The sequence below is a fragment of the Haliotis cracherodii genome, unplaced genomic scaffold, assembly GCF_022045235.1.
Source record: "Haliotis cracherodii isolate W230 unplaced genomic scaffold, xgHalCrac1.p SCAF_4, whole genome shotgun sequence".
Lineage (NCBI taxonomy): Eukaryota > Metazoa > Mollusca > Gastropoda > Lepetellida > Haliotidae > Haliotis > Haliotis cracherodii.
Genome location: NW_027266297.1, coordinates 12,056,289 through 12,072,609, shown reverse-complemented (window position 1 = coordinate 12,072,609; position 16,321 = coordinate 12,056,289). Strand labels below are relative to the sequence as shown.

The following is a 16,321-nucleotide window of genomic DNA, read 5'->3' as shown; positions in this document are numbered from 1 at the left end:
GATCCATGGCTGCGTCATACCAAATGATGTTAATAAATTATTCTCAGCATTAAGGGGATTAAACAAGAAGTGGTCGGCTGAGAGTCAGTATACTGTGTCTGAGTGGGGTATCCATGTTAAACTGTAGCATGGCGTCTCAGTGGGCTAGCTTTATGAAACCAGCATCAGACTGGGCTAGTGCCAACAGTTATTGGGACGATACACCGATGCATCGGTTGATTGGGCTTTTTTGCTTCTCGATACAAGTATCGATCACAATTGGACACTAAGTAAAAGATATCAGTTCCTTCCTTTTAATCGTTTGCTTTAATAACTTTTGCACCAAACACTAATTAGTAGCGAAAATTAGTGGTGAAAATGTACATATTTTCATCCATTGCGCCATACTTGACACTGCCAACTGTAAATCATCAGTGTGTCAGGCATTTGGCAATCTTGTCTATGAAAAAGATGGCTTAAATTCCATAGATAAACGTGCATGCAAGTATTGTGATACATATCGGATCATGAGCAAGGTATCGTGATGTGATACTTATCGAAATACGCAGTTGGTGTATCGTCCCAGCCCTTGCAAGCAGCCGCATGCATGCACGCACACACACACACATGCATGCATATGTCACTATAATGAAGCAATAATCTTAAACAAGACGTTAAACCCCATATCACCTTACCATGAAACAGTGTTTGAAGTTCAGAATGAAGCATAGTTTCTGATACTACAGCAGAAAAACAAACAGGCCCTAGGACCCACTAAGTTTCCAACTTTGTTAAACCATGTCATGATAAGGTTTCAAACTCACATTGTAGACTGTTAATGATGTGAAGTATATTCAAGGGAGATAACTGAATGTGACCCCATAACTGAAAACCATTGCGGCAGGTACATGTTTGACTTGTATGCCTGGCTGGTAAACCCTAATGTGGGGAAAAGTTAGAATTTTACTTGAAACCAAACTTTTGTCTTGCTATTCAAAGCATTAAAATAAATAACAGTTAATAGTTATTTTTAACATATATTGTACCCATTGTAATCCAGACATAAACTAGTGTCAGTATGTATTATGTTGTCTGTATCCAACTGATTCGAAAGCCTTATCCATGTGTTAACAGTAGAATCACTGGAAATTAACACTTATGTAATTTTATAGGTTAGCCATAAAACATTACCATGTTACAATAATGAAGTCATGACTGTATGCATATCAAGATACTTGATGCATATTATTTGATTATAGATAAGAACCTTTGATATAAACTTGTTAGATATACTGTTGTTGAATAAACTATAGTCAGGTAAAACAGTGTTCGAAATTTAGGTTGAACACCAAGGGCAGTCTGCGACTATAGCAACTAGTCCGAGACCCAAGTCTTGTAAAATTCTGAATGGTCTTGTAAGCTCAGAAATATAAGTCCATACAAAAACACAAAAATTTACTAAAAATAATGCTGAGAGCCCAATTTTGGCGAGTAGCCTCAAAAACTTTGGGTTTGACATAACCCTAATGTTTTATGTTTAATGTTTTAGGGGGTCCCTTGATTCAAATATTATTGGAGCAATTCACAAGGACCTGAGGACCCCTCATGTCATGACATGCACCCTAAAATAACCGCTGATCTCCATAGAACTGTCAAAGGATGGACTGTATTGAAAGTGTTTAACTAATGGAAAGTATGATGGTTATTGATAGTGATGTATTTGATACAGGTATCATAGTTACGTTTTGGACCTTACGTTTGCAGTGTTTCGTGACTGCTTTCAAATCCAGTTTTCAAATGTATACCGTATTCGACGTAATAAGCGCCCAGGGCGCTCTCAAAATTAGGAATAGGGGGCTCTTATTAGAATATTATTTTGGTGAAAAAAAAAAGAGTTGAAAGATAAATTTTATGGTTTAAGCTGACAACCGGAAATGTTTATGTACGACAGATATATTTTTCCAGAATTAAATTGCCCATAATTAAGGGTGCATATAACACACAAGTATGTATCATACGCGAATAAATAAGTCTTGTGTACATTGATCAGTTGGAAGGGGTGCTAAATGGGATTGTTCACTTGCCATTATATTAACAAATATCGCCCTGGGCGCTTATTGGAGCGAAGCGCTTATTACGTCGAATACGGTACTTTGTTTTGCCCTGCAGATTATGTAACTGCTGATATACAGTCATTAATATTGTAATGTACATGGAAACAGAACTTGAAAGTAATTGTAGCAAAAGGAAAAAGTAGGAAAAGTGCCATCAACTGTGGTATCTGGTGAATATACATGGTAGCTAGTATATATATGATTCTAGTACTGACACATATTTATCGTATCTGACTGGGGTCCTCAATGATCAATCTGCATCTACTTCTCGAAACATCCTAGTTTGTAATGATTTGTCAATAGACTATGTCCCACAGTTAATATATATCAATAGTTCCATATATATATCAACTAGTGTTAATGTAGATCTTGATTGTCAAAAGTAGTTCCGGAGCTGTCAGTTTATTGATGTTGGTTTCCTGCTCCATACAGCTATACAGTTGGCCTTTAAAATAGTTGTTAAACATTTGCTTTTTTCTAATTTAATTTTGTGTATGTTGGTCAGTTTTGTAAACCAACAAGGCCTACAAAAACATAACATGGCACTGTGAGTCAAACATCATGGCACATCAGTGAATAGTTATATCTGTCTTGAATGATTTAGGATGTTTAGAAGAGACTGTAGAGAACATTTTGCCCATTTTACTTTGATCAAAACAATTGCTTCACATGTTACCTCATTGCAAGTCAGTGGCCCCATGACCTAAATATCTTTAGGCTGTCAAACTGGAATAGAGTCAAATTACAATGACAAATATCGGGAAACTTAATAAGAAGCATATGAACATGATCAGCTCCTCAAACCATATTGTATGTGATAATTATAGCTATCTATCTTTTAAGTTATTGACAACCACCAGTTGCTGGGGAGGGAAGAATTTTATTGACTATTTTCTGTTCATAAGTGTTATATCTTGTCCATGTGGGATTACTGTATCAATATTTTGGGGGGAATAAGGTTTTCCAGGGCCGGAAATATTTCATCAAGGAATATTGTACTGATATTAGATGACCTCTAAAACGCTTTGTCTTACCATCCCCAAATAAAACTACCTGCAGCATCTGCAGCTACTGATGCAGTCACATTTTTAGTTAATACATTTTCTTTAGCTACCACCATGAAGATCTGGGTTAGAATTGGTCTTCAGCAGCCTTGTCGTAAAAGGCAACTACAGGTGGTCAGGCTCACTGACTAGGTTGATGCATGTCCCTAAACTAATGCTGATGATGTCAATCACTGGATTGCCTGGTCCAGACAATTCTTTGCAGACAGCCATCATATAGCTCCAATATTGCTATGTGCTGCATTAAACAACAAACAAACAAGCACCTAAGCAACTGAAATTTGTATAGAAACTGCTACATGGCTCGAAAAATCTTAATCTATGAACCAGCATTAAAAATAACCAGAAACCATCTGTGAATATTTTTTAAAATTTATTCTTCCTACAACACTGGTCAATTCAAACATGTGAAAGGGAGTGTCACGGTGTGTACCAGAAGTGTTTTAGTCTTAGGAACAAGATTTTGTGCACTCCCCATGAAGTTGAGAAAATCAATTTGAATGTGAGCTAATCCATTGACTAGGTTTATAACTCTGAACATGCTCCTGTGCCATGTCTGTGGTGTGACTACATTCTTGTTTCTTTTTTGTTGGAGATAAAGTACTTAAGAAATGCACCCCTTGCCTTGCACCGAGGAAAGAACTGATGCATCTCAAGCAAGCAGATTTATTGTAAACATTCAAAACAACCTGGTGAAAGGTAGTTTTCCTCAAACAGGTGAACAGGCCCATTTGTATCTCGACCTAGACGTGGGAGGGGCAGATAGGAATGGGTGCTGTCCACCCTCCATCACTTTCTCTTTCTGGAGCACAATACAAGACCATTCAATAGTTCTTGATCAACTTTTGCACAGATATCAGTTTCACCATGAACTAGTGCATTTTGCTATTTAGAAATTTTTAAAAATATTTTCAAGCTTTCATGACATGAAACCATTTGTGTTTCTTCACTTATCAGTCAAGTGATCAACTGGTAACTTTTATGTTTTTGGAATTGTGTACCTTTTTTGTTTGTTCTCATTGCATGGCAACAAGGAAAAAAACCATTGTATCCAATGGTAACCAATGCTGCCAGGGATCTTCTCATAGTGACACCATGAGGACCTACTGAAGTGGCTAAATGTGCCATTCAGCTAGCAGCATATTTTACATTGTTATATTTAGCGTCATTGACTTTTAGAACAAGTGCCAGGCAGCTTTTGTGGTCAGAGGCTTGAGTCTTACACTCAGTATGACATACTGTCATTGGGGAATATGAGTATTTCATGCTTCTTGAACTAGTCCTGGTTGCATATTAGGTGAGAAATGGCAGGTTTATTGAGTATGTATCAAGTCTATGAACATTCTCCTTGAAAGAGTTGACATGGTTAAGATTGTTATCAAATTAAATTTATACAAAGTAGTTCTCTATTGAAGTTTCTGATAATGCCTGACATGGTAGGTCAAATTGCTCTGTAATTTGGTTCTAACAATTGCTGAAGATTCTTTAAAGGTACTTAGCCTAACCTGGAGGCCTCCAGGGGTACATAGGAGAACACCCTCCACACAAAACAAAACAAAACATTGTCAGTGTTAGAAATTAAAGGGAGTTCACATGTAACAACTTTGAGGTGAATCATTTGATGCCCGATTTGATTTATAAAATCCTTCCTGAATTTGGTTGCTTGGGAGATAAGTAATCTGTTGATAAATCTTGCTTTGTGATTTAAAAACACTTAACACAACACCTATGTCACATCAGTTCCCATACAGTGCTACATGCAAAACCTGACACTGGTGTATAGGAGATATTTGTTATAAACATGACACCATAGTATACCTCTTGCATGCAATAGAAAGCGCTGCTTTAACAGACTGAAGAACTACCCTTGTTATTTTCTGATGTAATAGATTGTGGTTTTAAAACAAAAACGCAACCTTTCCTTGTACACTTGGCTGAAACTTGCCACTGTTAACTTGGTTATGGGTCTATATGCTAAGTCTGAAGACTGATTTCACACAATTCTCGATGGAATTGTAGCATATAAACATGCGTGTATAGACATGTGCTGATATGCAGGTAACATTATGACAAGTTACTTCATCATTATACTCTGCACATAGGTCATGGCTGACCAATGAACACTCTACAGGGAAAGTTCATTTATGACTACATTTATAAATCTTCTTTTATTTTAATTCAATATATTGTAGATTCATTTATACCATTTTTATGAAGAAACAGCAATAATGGAGCATATGAGTGTGCTTGAAAACTAATAAGATATAATATTTTGAAAAAATTAAAAGAGCACAAAGAATGTAAAATATAACACACTATGGTAGAGAAACATGATAGTCATTGGCCTTTCTTCTTTTTCCAATTTGTATCTAAATTTTCTACATGCCACAAAATTTAATAACTTTACCAATGTGAAATTATTTGATAGGCATTACTTAGAAGTTGACGGATGACAAGGTAGACACAATTTTATGGATAACAACTTCTTTCATACTGTAAAAAGCGATGTTACGGTATAGATGTGGCCTTATGTAATCACATATAAAGATATAAACTAATAATATTATGTTGAATTAAGTGGTTAGTTTTATAAAAGCATACAAGTCTTAATTATCAATTATTTCAAATTAATTTGAACACAATAGCTTAAAGAAAAGTACCACAACTAACCTTGCAAACACGCAAATACATTTAGAATACGATTTGTGTTTCAAATCACCCTGTCAACCTATACGATGTGCCTATGTGTTATCGAATGCTTATGTTCAAAGGTTTTATCAGTCTTACTTCGGACCTTTGTGTAAATGCCATTTCGGTTTGATAGATTAATTGTTGGCGATAAGTGTGTCGACAAGGCAATGCTATGCCCTAAGCAAACACAACCAACAAGGTCACGAGCTACAGTCTTTTGCACACCAATTACAGCAGCATGTGTATAAGCTTAATGAATACAGGGAAGAAATATAATATTTATGTAGGGTGTGTACATAAAATATAGACGACAATAAAGTCGTGATGACTGAATAGATATGGTTAAACATGTCTTAAAGAGGACCTTGTGAACATGTTCCACCTTAGAAACAGATAGTTAAGGACTAAAGCCGTCCCCCTGCTGTAAACCCTTCTCTCACACCATGCTTACGCTCGTATCTTGCCCCCTTGAGGTTGCTATTGGAGAGTAGCCTCTGTATTGTGTGATTAGTTGTCTCTATGCAAAAATGGCGTGGATCTGGCCTCAAACTCCGTCTTCTTCACCAAAAGACAAACGCCGAACTACAAATGTGCTACACATGTCTAAAGAAAATGACATTCCATTTAAGGTAGGAGTTGTGAAAATACTAATTCATTGTTATCTGAGATGGTGGTAATTTCAAACCAATGGGTGTTGTTTAGGGTGGAAATCAATGAGGCATACCAGAGCAAAGTGACGGTTCGGTCAGGTACAGGGACTTATTTGTAATGAAACCAGGTGTCTATGTCAATAAGAGACTTGGAAGACTTTGTATTCTGTGTAATTAATGTGTTCAATGGCTGCATATTGAACAGAAACTGATTGATATGGAGTTTTTTATTGTTCGTTTATGACCTTTTGTGATTCAAACAGTGTACAGACAGTATGGTACAAAGTGGTCACTAATTGTGTTACCTGTAACTTCAAGTTATATTTAAAGTAGTTCAGCAGGGTGTCAGTAGATTGTGGTTTTGAATTTCTCTTAATTATTGGTGATGATTTTTTTTCTCTGGGTTTAAATTTTGTCACATTTAATGAAATTAGTTCATTATTTTGTAGTTTAAATGAAATAATAAAACTCTTTCGAAAAAATATTTTTTGAACGAGAAATGCGGACATATAGAAGTTCGGGACTATTGAATGTAATGACATACAGCATGTGAAGTACAAGTAATGAAGGCCACACATTTTTGTCTTTGATTTACAGATTGAAACGATCTGAGCCCAAACACACATGCAACCAGAAAATGAAAAAATATAGTTGAAATAAAATTTATTTGCCTGACCACTACTTATGATAAGAAAACTGAACAGATACAACTTCAAAGATTAAACAAAAAGTATCTTTAAAAAAGGACTGGTAATTTATTATAGCATCCTCTGTTTCCAGGGCTCGCATTTCAGTACACCTACACTAACCTCTGGATACATTCCCATGGTTCTTATGATTGCAAATTACCCACCCTTGATTTTCATTAACATTCAAATGTCGACACAAGGTAAAGGGTAAAGGACGTAACACATATGACCTAGAAACCAAAGTGACCACCAGTTTAATGGACATGAAGACATCCTTTTCATCAAAAACATTTTTGAGGTCACTCTTTTTCGTGTCAGTTTTTCAATGTTGAATCTTTCGCAAACTCGATCATAATCCATGGGACTGGCCAACCCGACATTGAAACCAGTTTGTAACCTCAATTCTGATTCTGATCGGTACATTAGACCCAGTAGCGTAGCCAATCAAACTGGCAAATGGAAGTCAAGGGCGGGTGATTTGAGATTGCGAAAACCACGGAATGGATCCTAGAGTTAGTGTAGGTTTACTGAAATGTTAGCCCTGGAGGATGTAATAATAGGGGCAAAGACACAGTTCTAAAAACATGATAGTTCAAAGACCAATCTCTCCATGGCCCTCAATAAAAGACTAGTCCCTTAACAGTATGTGCCAAATACTTTTAAGTCTTCTAGCCTGAATTATTTCCTATAGATAGGGAGCCAAAAATAAGTACTATTGTACATCGGCCCTAAACTATTCAGTATGAGATTTGTATGTGTATCTAATGAAGACAGAGTGGACTTCTTGACTGTTTCAATGCCAACTTCAGTGCAGATATCACTTGTTTGATAAAAGGGTACTGGCATCTGTAGCGAAATGTCACAGTGGAATATTAAAGAAATTTAAATCCATATCAACCCTGTCTTCACTGATACTACAGCTTCTAAAATGCCCTAGCTATTATACTTTTGAATGGCTAATTTTATGATCTGATTTGACAAAGAGTTTACTGAAGCAGGCAAGCTTGGATCATATTTGTCATAAAGTTGGCACTTCCAAGTGTAGAAGATAAAACTGATACGTCAAAACAGAGACCAGAAAATAGATATAATATTATATGGTCACTGGGATTTGAACCCTAGATCATGGGCTACTGGTATGTCTGAGGAATGCAAGTCTGCACAGAGAATTGCTATATCATAAATGAAGGTGCCAACACTCCTCTGAATCCTGAATACCATCTAAATTTTCCCTCTAAGTCTCATTGTTCACATATGACAAATCTTTAAAGTATTGAGAAAAGGGTGCAATTTCAAATTTAATTACTGAAAAAATATAACATTTAAAGGAAATATTTACATACACCGTTATATTTTTCAAATGTTGAATCCACGTACCAAATACAATTTTATTTGTGTCCTGCGTACCCCACTCCTGAGTCCTGAATAACCTGTAAACAGACCTCTGAATCCCACGTACCATATATAAGTGGGTTGGCAGCCTCAAAGATGACTAGGCCACCCATGACCCAATCAGGGTAAGAACCAAGTGAGTAATGACTGCTCATTCAGAGACTTGAAGAGGATTTAAATGAAAGAGGATAGCCTTGTCGATCTCTGTACTGATATAGATTTCATGACTGAAAATATTTAAATGTAATGTGCAAGAAAGCTTTTTTAAGTCAAAAGGATCATGGAATGTTTTTTGTACAGATTTTTTTCAATCCTTTCCCCCAGTGAGTGACTGCCATTAACAGATTTGAAATAACAATGAACAATACAGGTTTGATCTTAAAAAACAAATTCTACCAAAATATACATTTACTGTCAATGCAGGAGTGTGAACATTATTCTGTTGTATACAGTACTCATCGCAACACAACAGAACGAGAAAGTATATGTAGGAGGACAATGGAGTACTCTGAGGACACTTAGGACTTTCAGTTTGGGGCCGACAATGACAAGAAGATATGAATTATGTATATAGGGTTGATTGTTGGACAGGGTCGAGGAGAGTGCTGTTTGTGATTGTAATGACTTTCACATGTAGGACATTCTGATCTAATGTCTGCCTGGCTTCTTGCATACACCCAGCAGAGTGTTCAGGTTTCTAACCACCATGATCCCTACCAAAAGTAATGGATATGTAGTTCATCTGATCACAAAATAACATATAAACCAGTCAATGATTTATGGATTCCTCTTTGATAAAAAAACCCGGTGTTAGCCCAAAATGAACTTATTTGTGTGAATTTATTTGGTTTGAGTAAATAATCTTTAAATGAGTGTCCATTTACCAAAACATATTGACATTTGAACCATGCACCTTTTAGCATATCATTGTTGTAGATACCCCCCTACAAAGTTGTGAAATTCACAGCATGTGGTAACCCTGAGGCTTTTGGGGAAAATAAATAAAAATATTTACTTGTAAAATGATAATGATTCTCATTTGGGATCAGAAGGTTCAGAGTCAATGAGTGTTTTGTAATTCCATTGCTTCCTAGCCATGGGAAGATTATGTCCCTTGTGATGAGGACAGTTGTTTACTTTTCAGGGATAGGTCTGTTTAGGTGGTCTGTTTGGATCTTGTTTTGTGGGTGGCTCAGTCATCTAGGTTACAAAAACCAAATGTTTTCCCATCTTTTTCTACAGTAACATTATATTATCTTTTTCAGTTACCACGCATTTAACAGCCATTACATGTACATGTAGGCACAGTCTGGGCTTAAAACTGTGATAAAAGCATAAATTTTGACTAGCTTTGCCAGTTCCTTTCCGAGTACAGGAAGCTAAACACACCACCCCAGCTCTGCTCCAAATATCACCTGTTTGAAATTATCTGTGGTCACATTCATAATGTCAAAAAAAGACAGCACTAAATACTGAAAAACATTGTCAGTTTTAATTACTGGATGGATGTTCATTTAAAAATCATACACGATATCATCCCACAGGCACAGCTGCCCAATTTCTCAGTCTAGACTCTGATTCTGATTGGTGTAGTAGAACCTCTAAGGCACCACATTTCACTGTGCAGTAGTGCGTGCTAGTACCCTGAGGTCATGGGTTTGAATCCAAGATTTGCTTGATTATGTTTCTAGGTTTGTCAGCACCATACCTATGTTCGTAGGTTTCACCTAAGTGGTTAAGGTCTAACACCAACATCAATTCTGGCTTTTCTCTCGCATCAAGCGGACATGCCTTGATGTGACTGAATTACTGTTCAAATTCAGCCCAGCCCGTATTCATTCTTACAGGATACATATTTTACTTATCTTGGAACATTTTGTTTAAAAAATTAATATAAAAAATAATTCCATTTTCTTCAATTTGAAATTAGGATGACAATATATTTTTGTGTGGACTAACACAAAATATTTCAATCCTTACTGTTTGATTGGCATTCTAAAAGTTGGTTAGTAAATAAGAAAATGTACATCTTTATGGAAACCGACTTCTGTTTTTTTGCATTAGCAACAGTTGTTATCCATAAAGACGTATGTTTTCTTTTTTGTCCTTATCAGCCAACAACCAATGCAGAATAGAGTACCCAAATGATAAGTGTAATAAATATCTTGAATGACAATGAGAATTGCATTTCCATCTCCAGTTGACATCGTTGTAGTCCAACTAGTAGTTAGTTGTTAGACCATCTAGTAGTTAGTTGTCAGGTAAACAGTGTCAACTGTCTCGCTTCTCTTGGCAACAATGCCCACCGTACATGGCTACCGAGGACAGGTTGGCAGAGTCCTATGTCTGATCTGTTGGGTTTTACTTATGTCTTCTGTTGCCCGAAGTTAACACTTGACAATCTCAGACTTATCACACCTGATCATGGCATTTGGTTGAAGTGTGTTTGGGATTTAACTTGTATTCTGATGTCATTATATTTGTGTCTAATTACTCTTTTATCATTTGAAATGACAAATAGTTTAAAGCTGTTAAACTGTTGCTAAATCTTGTAAATCATTTTGGTATTAGGCCCAAGTAAAAGTCAAATTTCACTTGGTAACTAAGGACCAATGACAGTATCTTTTAGTAGCTGATATTGATATACATATGTCTTTGACAACAAAAGGAATATAAAATGTCCTTGCCTGAGAATAACTACCGTATTTTCTTGAGTATAGTGCGCACCCTAGTCTTAATTATTTTACAAAACAGATGCCATTAGGCGTAAAAGGCAAAATAGCAGCGAAAATTGTGTGTATGGACCACTAAAAATCACCTACAATTCCCAGCTTATCTGAAGTTGTTACACTCCTAATAGCGAATACAATGATGCTATTGCAATAGCAAGTCATGAAATTGTTGATCTGATTACAATAATATTGTATTTTGATATTCTGTTTCAGATATTCTGATTCTTGAATGGCAAATTGATTTAAGACTTAATAAATATATCTTTAACTATTTCATCATAGTTATTGAGTGAGTGAGTGAGTGAGTGAGTATGGTTTTACGCCACTTATAGCCATATTCCAGCAATATCACGGCAGGGGACACCAGAAATGGGCTTCACACATTGTTCCCATGTTGGGAATCGAACCTGGGTCTTCAGCGTGACGAGAGAACGCTTTAACCATTAAGCAGCGCTCACACTTTGCCGAGGTAGTTGCCGAGCTCAGGTATCATACGACTACGCTACGAGTGTGTTACTAGCCCCATAGGAGTCCAATATGAGTCTAATAGGAGTCTATTAAGAGTGGCATACGAACACAACAATCTCGATACGAGCTGTACGACTTTGGTACGAGGTGGCTACGAGCTTCTAAATAATTCGGCAGGAATTTGGCACATGATTTAACATGGAAGCTTGTCTAGCTTGTATTAGACTCGGTCAACTTGGCAATAAATGTTGCAGACGATCCTCATACGAGTTCTGTATAAGCACCATGAGGTAGCCACGATGGACGAGTGTGTTATGAGTGTGTTACGAGTGTGTTATGAGTTTGTTACGAGTTTGTTACGAGTTTGTTAGGAGTTGGCTGGCGGCCCGAATGTTTTGAGCAGTTCCGAGTTTAGTACGACCACACTACGAGCTCCATATGAGTTCCCCCGAGTCAGCTCGGGTCCATACTCAGGAGGCAACTCGGCAAAGTGTGAGAGCCCCTTTAGGCTACCCCACCGCCCCTATTTCATCATAAGTTTATTTCAAAATTTAATATAATTTTTAAAGGGTCTGTTAGTGTTACCAAGAAGTTTTTTTGTTGTCAGCAGGCTGGTTCATAGTAGGGATTGTCTAATGTTTATATCCTCTGCTTATAGCATGGGTCGAGTGTATGCACTTGGTCGTAGCTTGTGGTTGGTGACAGTTGCCAGGTTTTCGGCAAGAAGACATCATTGGTCTTTGTGTAGGAAATGAGTTGTACACAAACTTGCATAAAATTTAAAAAATGACTCAATAAATCTTGATGAGATATTTATTGAATGGAATATGTTGTTAAGTCGTACCCTGCCCTCTGAGTGAATGCTGCTTGAGGCTGCACAGAAATGGGGACATCTATCCTTGAACATGTTAATTGTGTTATGAATAGGGATTGATAAATGGGTTATGAAAAGGATAAATGTTTATATTTGAAAGTCAAATATGGTTCTCTGAGATTTCATTTGCTGTATTCTTAGATATTATAAGTTGCTAACCTGTCTCGAAGGGGACCGTGGGACAACAAATTTATTTTACCACATACCTGATATTATATCACAGGTATGTCTTATGCATGCTTGCTTTAGTCCGAATCAGTAAGAATACCTCAGTTAGGCATTTATCCAAATAGCAGACGACAGAAAAACAAACTTTGAATTATTACCCCCTGTTTCTATATTGGAAACGTAATGCCAACAGTTTGGCAATTTGCGCAGGGAACATAGCATATGAACCTCAAATGTTAACTAGGTTTGAACTAAAAGCTTCACTAGCCCAGGTAAAGATAAAATGCCCTTGTAATGTTAAAACAATGGGGAAATTTGAAAATTTGTACTTGCCCACAGGAATTTGTACTAGCCCCAGAGTAATGGGCTAGTGTTAATTTCTAACCCTCTAACATTGAAAATAATAGAAAGGTTCTCAGTATTATCGTTAAATTGAGGTACATTTTTTCCATGATACGTATCACAATATCATTTTTCAATGCTCGATATGTCAGGTGATTTCAAATTGTGATTTTTATGATGTGTTTAATGTTATATACGTGCCAAATGTCTTTGCTGCCCCAGGGCCCTAAGATGGCTGCGTAAACTTTATGTTGTATCAGCAACTTGTTTTGTATTGTGTTAATGTTGCCAATTAGAATGATGTCATTTGCTAATGCAGGATAGGTCCTCATGCAGTGATGATAGATTGGCAATATCAACATGATTAAATTAATGAAACTGATGACATTCTTAAGACGAAGCCACAATCAGAAAGGTTCTTCAGTAACCTATGGAAAATATAGAAAAATGTGTGTTTCTTGAGTGCAGCTACTCTATTGTTGAAACGTCACATAAAATTGTTTGTGATGTCACAAACAATGGATTATGCAATCTTCAATTATTTACGACAATATGTTCCTATGATGTCACAGTGCTTTGAGCTGCTTCGCAAACAATGAAGACAGTGGAAGAATTGGAATGAACTAGTCATTAATAATGTAAACATTATGGTGCTCACTAAGAATTACTGTAAATAATTGCACCACTATCCATGTCTCTATGTATAATATATTCTACGCAAAGGAAGTTAAAGAACACCCAATTCATGAAATGAAAGATTAAGTATAGTAATGTGAAAGAATAGGGTGTTCTTTAACTTCTCTTTAGTTGTATATTGCATAATCTCACTTAATGCACAAGTGAGTACCAGTAATGAACTGACTTGTCTAGGCTGTAAATTATTATATTACTGTATGCAGGTGGTGGGCAATGATAATTTCAATCCCCAGTGATAATCTACCTTGCCAATCCTGTTGATATTAAAACATGATGGTTTTTTTATGAATAATAACTTGTTTAATCTTTGTAACAACATTTCAGGGCTGTACATATTTCTGTACCCAGGTGTCGGGCAATGGCAATTTCAAACCTCAGTCATAGACTAACATGTCCAACCTGTATATGTTACTGTACATGGGTGAGAGGCAATGGTTACTTAAATCTCTATGTACTGAATAAAGTAAAATGATCATATGCAACTATGAATGATATGTGTTATTGTGTATCCATAACAAGGATGAACTAAGGGCATTATATGTATCTAATTTCAGAGCGAGCAACAGCAGTTTGACTTGCATCATGTCAGTACATCTACAAGGTATGCTCCCTTTGGTACCGAAAACACACCTATGTTCCGCTCCAAAATAGTTGGTGGGAAACTAGTACCAGTTGTTGAGAGGCAAGCCAATCCGTAAGTAGTCATGTTAAGTATTGTAACTACATGTCTGGGATTGTCAGAAACTTGCATTGTAAGGACAAGAAACAAATACTTGTGTTTCAGATAACTAGGCACTGACAGATATGGGATGGTTTGTATTTTAAAAAGAAAAGAGAATAATTTGTAACATAAGGCTTGCTTTGAACTGACTAAAATATTCAGATGGAATATTTCTTGGATTTGTGGGCCAAAAATGATATGAAACATCCAATGTATTTCAAAATGGAAATATGGGTTTCTTGGCATTTTTTTCTATCTGGGTCACAAGTAAAATAATGGGTCAGTCAGGTTACATGAAACACAATTATTTCTTTTCACTGATACCAGCTGAGGGACTCTCTCTTCCAAAAGAAGCTTTGGACGGGATTTGTCTTAAACTTGCATCACAGCACCTGTTGAGAGACTAGTTCTTACATAAGACAAATTTGGTTGATTTTCCTGATACAAGTTCACAATAGGGTTAATGTCTCAGAAGAATATCACTTGAATCCGATATGAAAAAAATAATTCTCATCCTTGGTCTTTTAGAATGCAAGTTTTACTATGTTGTACCTGTGATTGTATTGTATTGTATTGTATGTGTATTGTATTGTATGTGTTGTATTGATGACTGATGTTGGATATGTTTATGTTTTGCATTGAGTATATTAACAGGCTTTTTACCTGATGTTATATATGTTATCATTATAAGGACTAGTGGACAAAAACTGTTAGTTTCTAACCCTGGTTTTTCATCATGGCAAGACCAGTCTATTTTCTTGATGTATAGATGAGCCTACTATAGATAAAATATAAGATATGATTTTTAGCACCTAGTTTGTATTTATTAAAACTTCAGTTTTAAGACATATTTTTCAGAAATTAACTAAAAACAGCCTGACAATAATTGACTTGGTTGGGCCTTAATTTGACATTATGTCATCAGTATTACATACTTTTAGGGATATACCCTGGTATGTATTTCCTAAGCTTACCACTAGGGCTGGGACGGGTAACTTGGGTACCCGGGTCGGGTGGTTACTGAGTAGGACCCACAGGACCACAGTAGGTACCCACAGGACTACCCGGACCCGTGGTTAGTCACGTGATATATTGTTTAATGACAAAAATTATCTAGAACTCTATGGTTACACTAAAGTCACTAATGTTCGCATTTCTTTCTGACTATGCACCCATTCCTTGATATAACTTAATTCAACTTCAGTGTATGAATGACCAGATTGTTAAATACATGCATCTAAATACGTTTTGCCAGGGCTATGCTAAAAATGTTCCCAATCGACATTTTGAGACATCTCCTGAGACCTACAGTGGGGACCTGGGTAGGGTCGGGTAATAGGGTGGTGGGTACCCAAGTAGGGCCGGGTAATAGGTTGTTTGGTACTCGGGTATGGTCGGGTAATAGGGTGGTTGGTTCCCGGGTAGGGTCAGGTAATAGGGTGGTGGGTACTCGGGTAGGGTCAGGTAATAGGGTGCTGGGTACTCGGGTAGGGTAGGGTAATAGGGTGCTGGGTTCCCGGGTAGTAAATTTGGACTCGGCCCAGCCCTACTTACCACGACATTTTACCATGCTTACTCTCACACAGCTGGTGGCCTTAATCTGTTTGCGTACTTTATCAAACCACTATTTCTACTATAATGCATTCTCCAACAAATATTGAATAACATCAACAACAACAACAGATATCTGTCAGAGTATAATCTATGAATACCATTATGTTTTATCCAGCTGGCTGCTGTG

At 36.7% G+C, this 16,321-nt stretch overlaps 1 protein-coding gene across 5 annotated transcripts in view; it reads left to right on the top strand.

Annotated features, from left to right (window-relative positions):
• LOC139480010 (keratin, type I cytoskeletal 10-like) overlaps positions 1–16,321 on the top strand; it is a 73,043-nt gene that overhangs the window by 16,981 nt on the left and 39,741 nt on the right. For 4 of the 5 annotated variants that reach the window (XM_071262982.1, XM_071262981.1, XM_071262983.1 and 1 more), the window contains exon 2: positions 14,414–14,553. In XM_071262982.1, coding sequence (XP_071119083.1) covers positions 14,414–14,553 — 140 coding nt within the window. The remainder of the gene's footprint in view (positions 1–14,413; positions 14,554–16,321) is intronic. The other variant, XM_071262984.1, reaches the window with a different exon arrangement.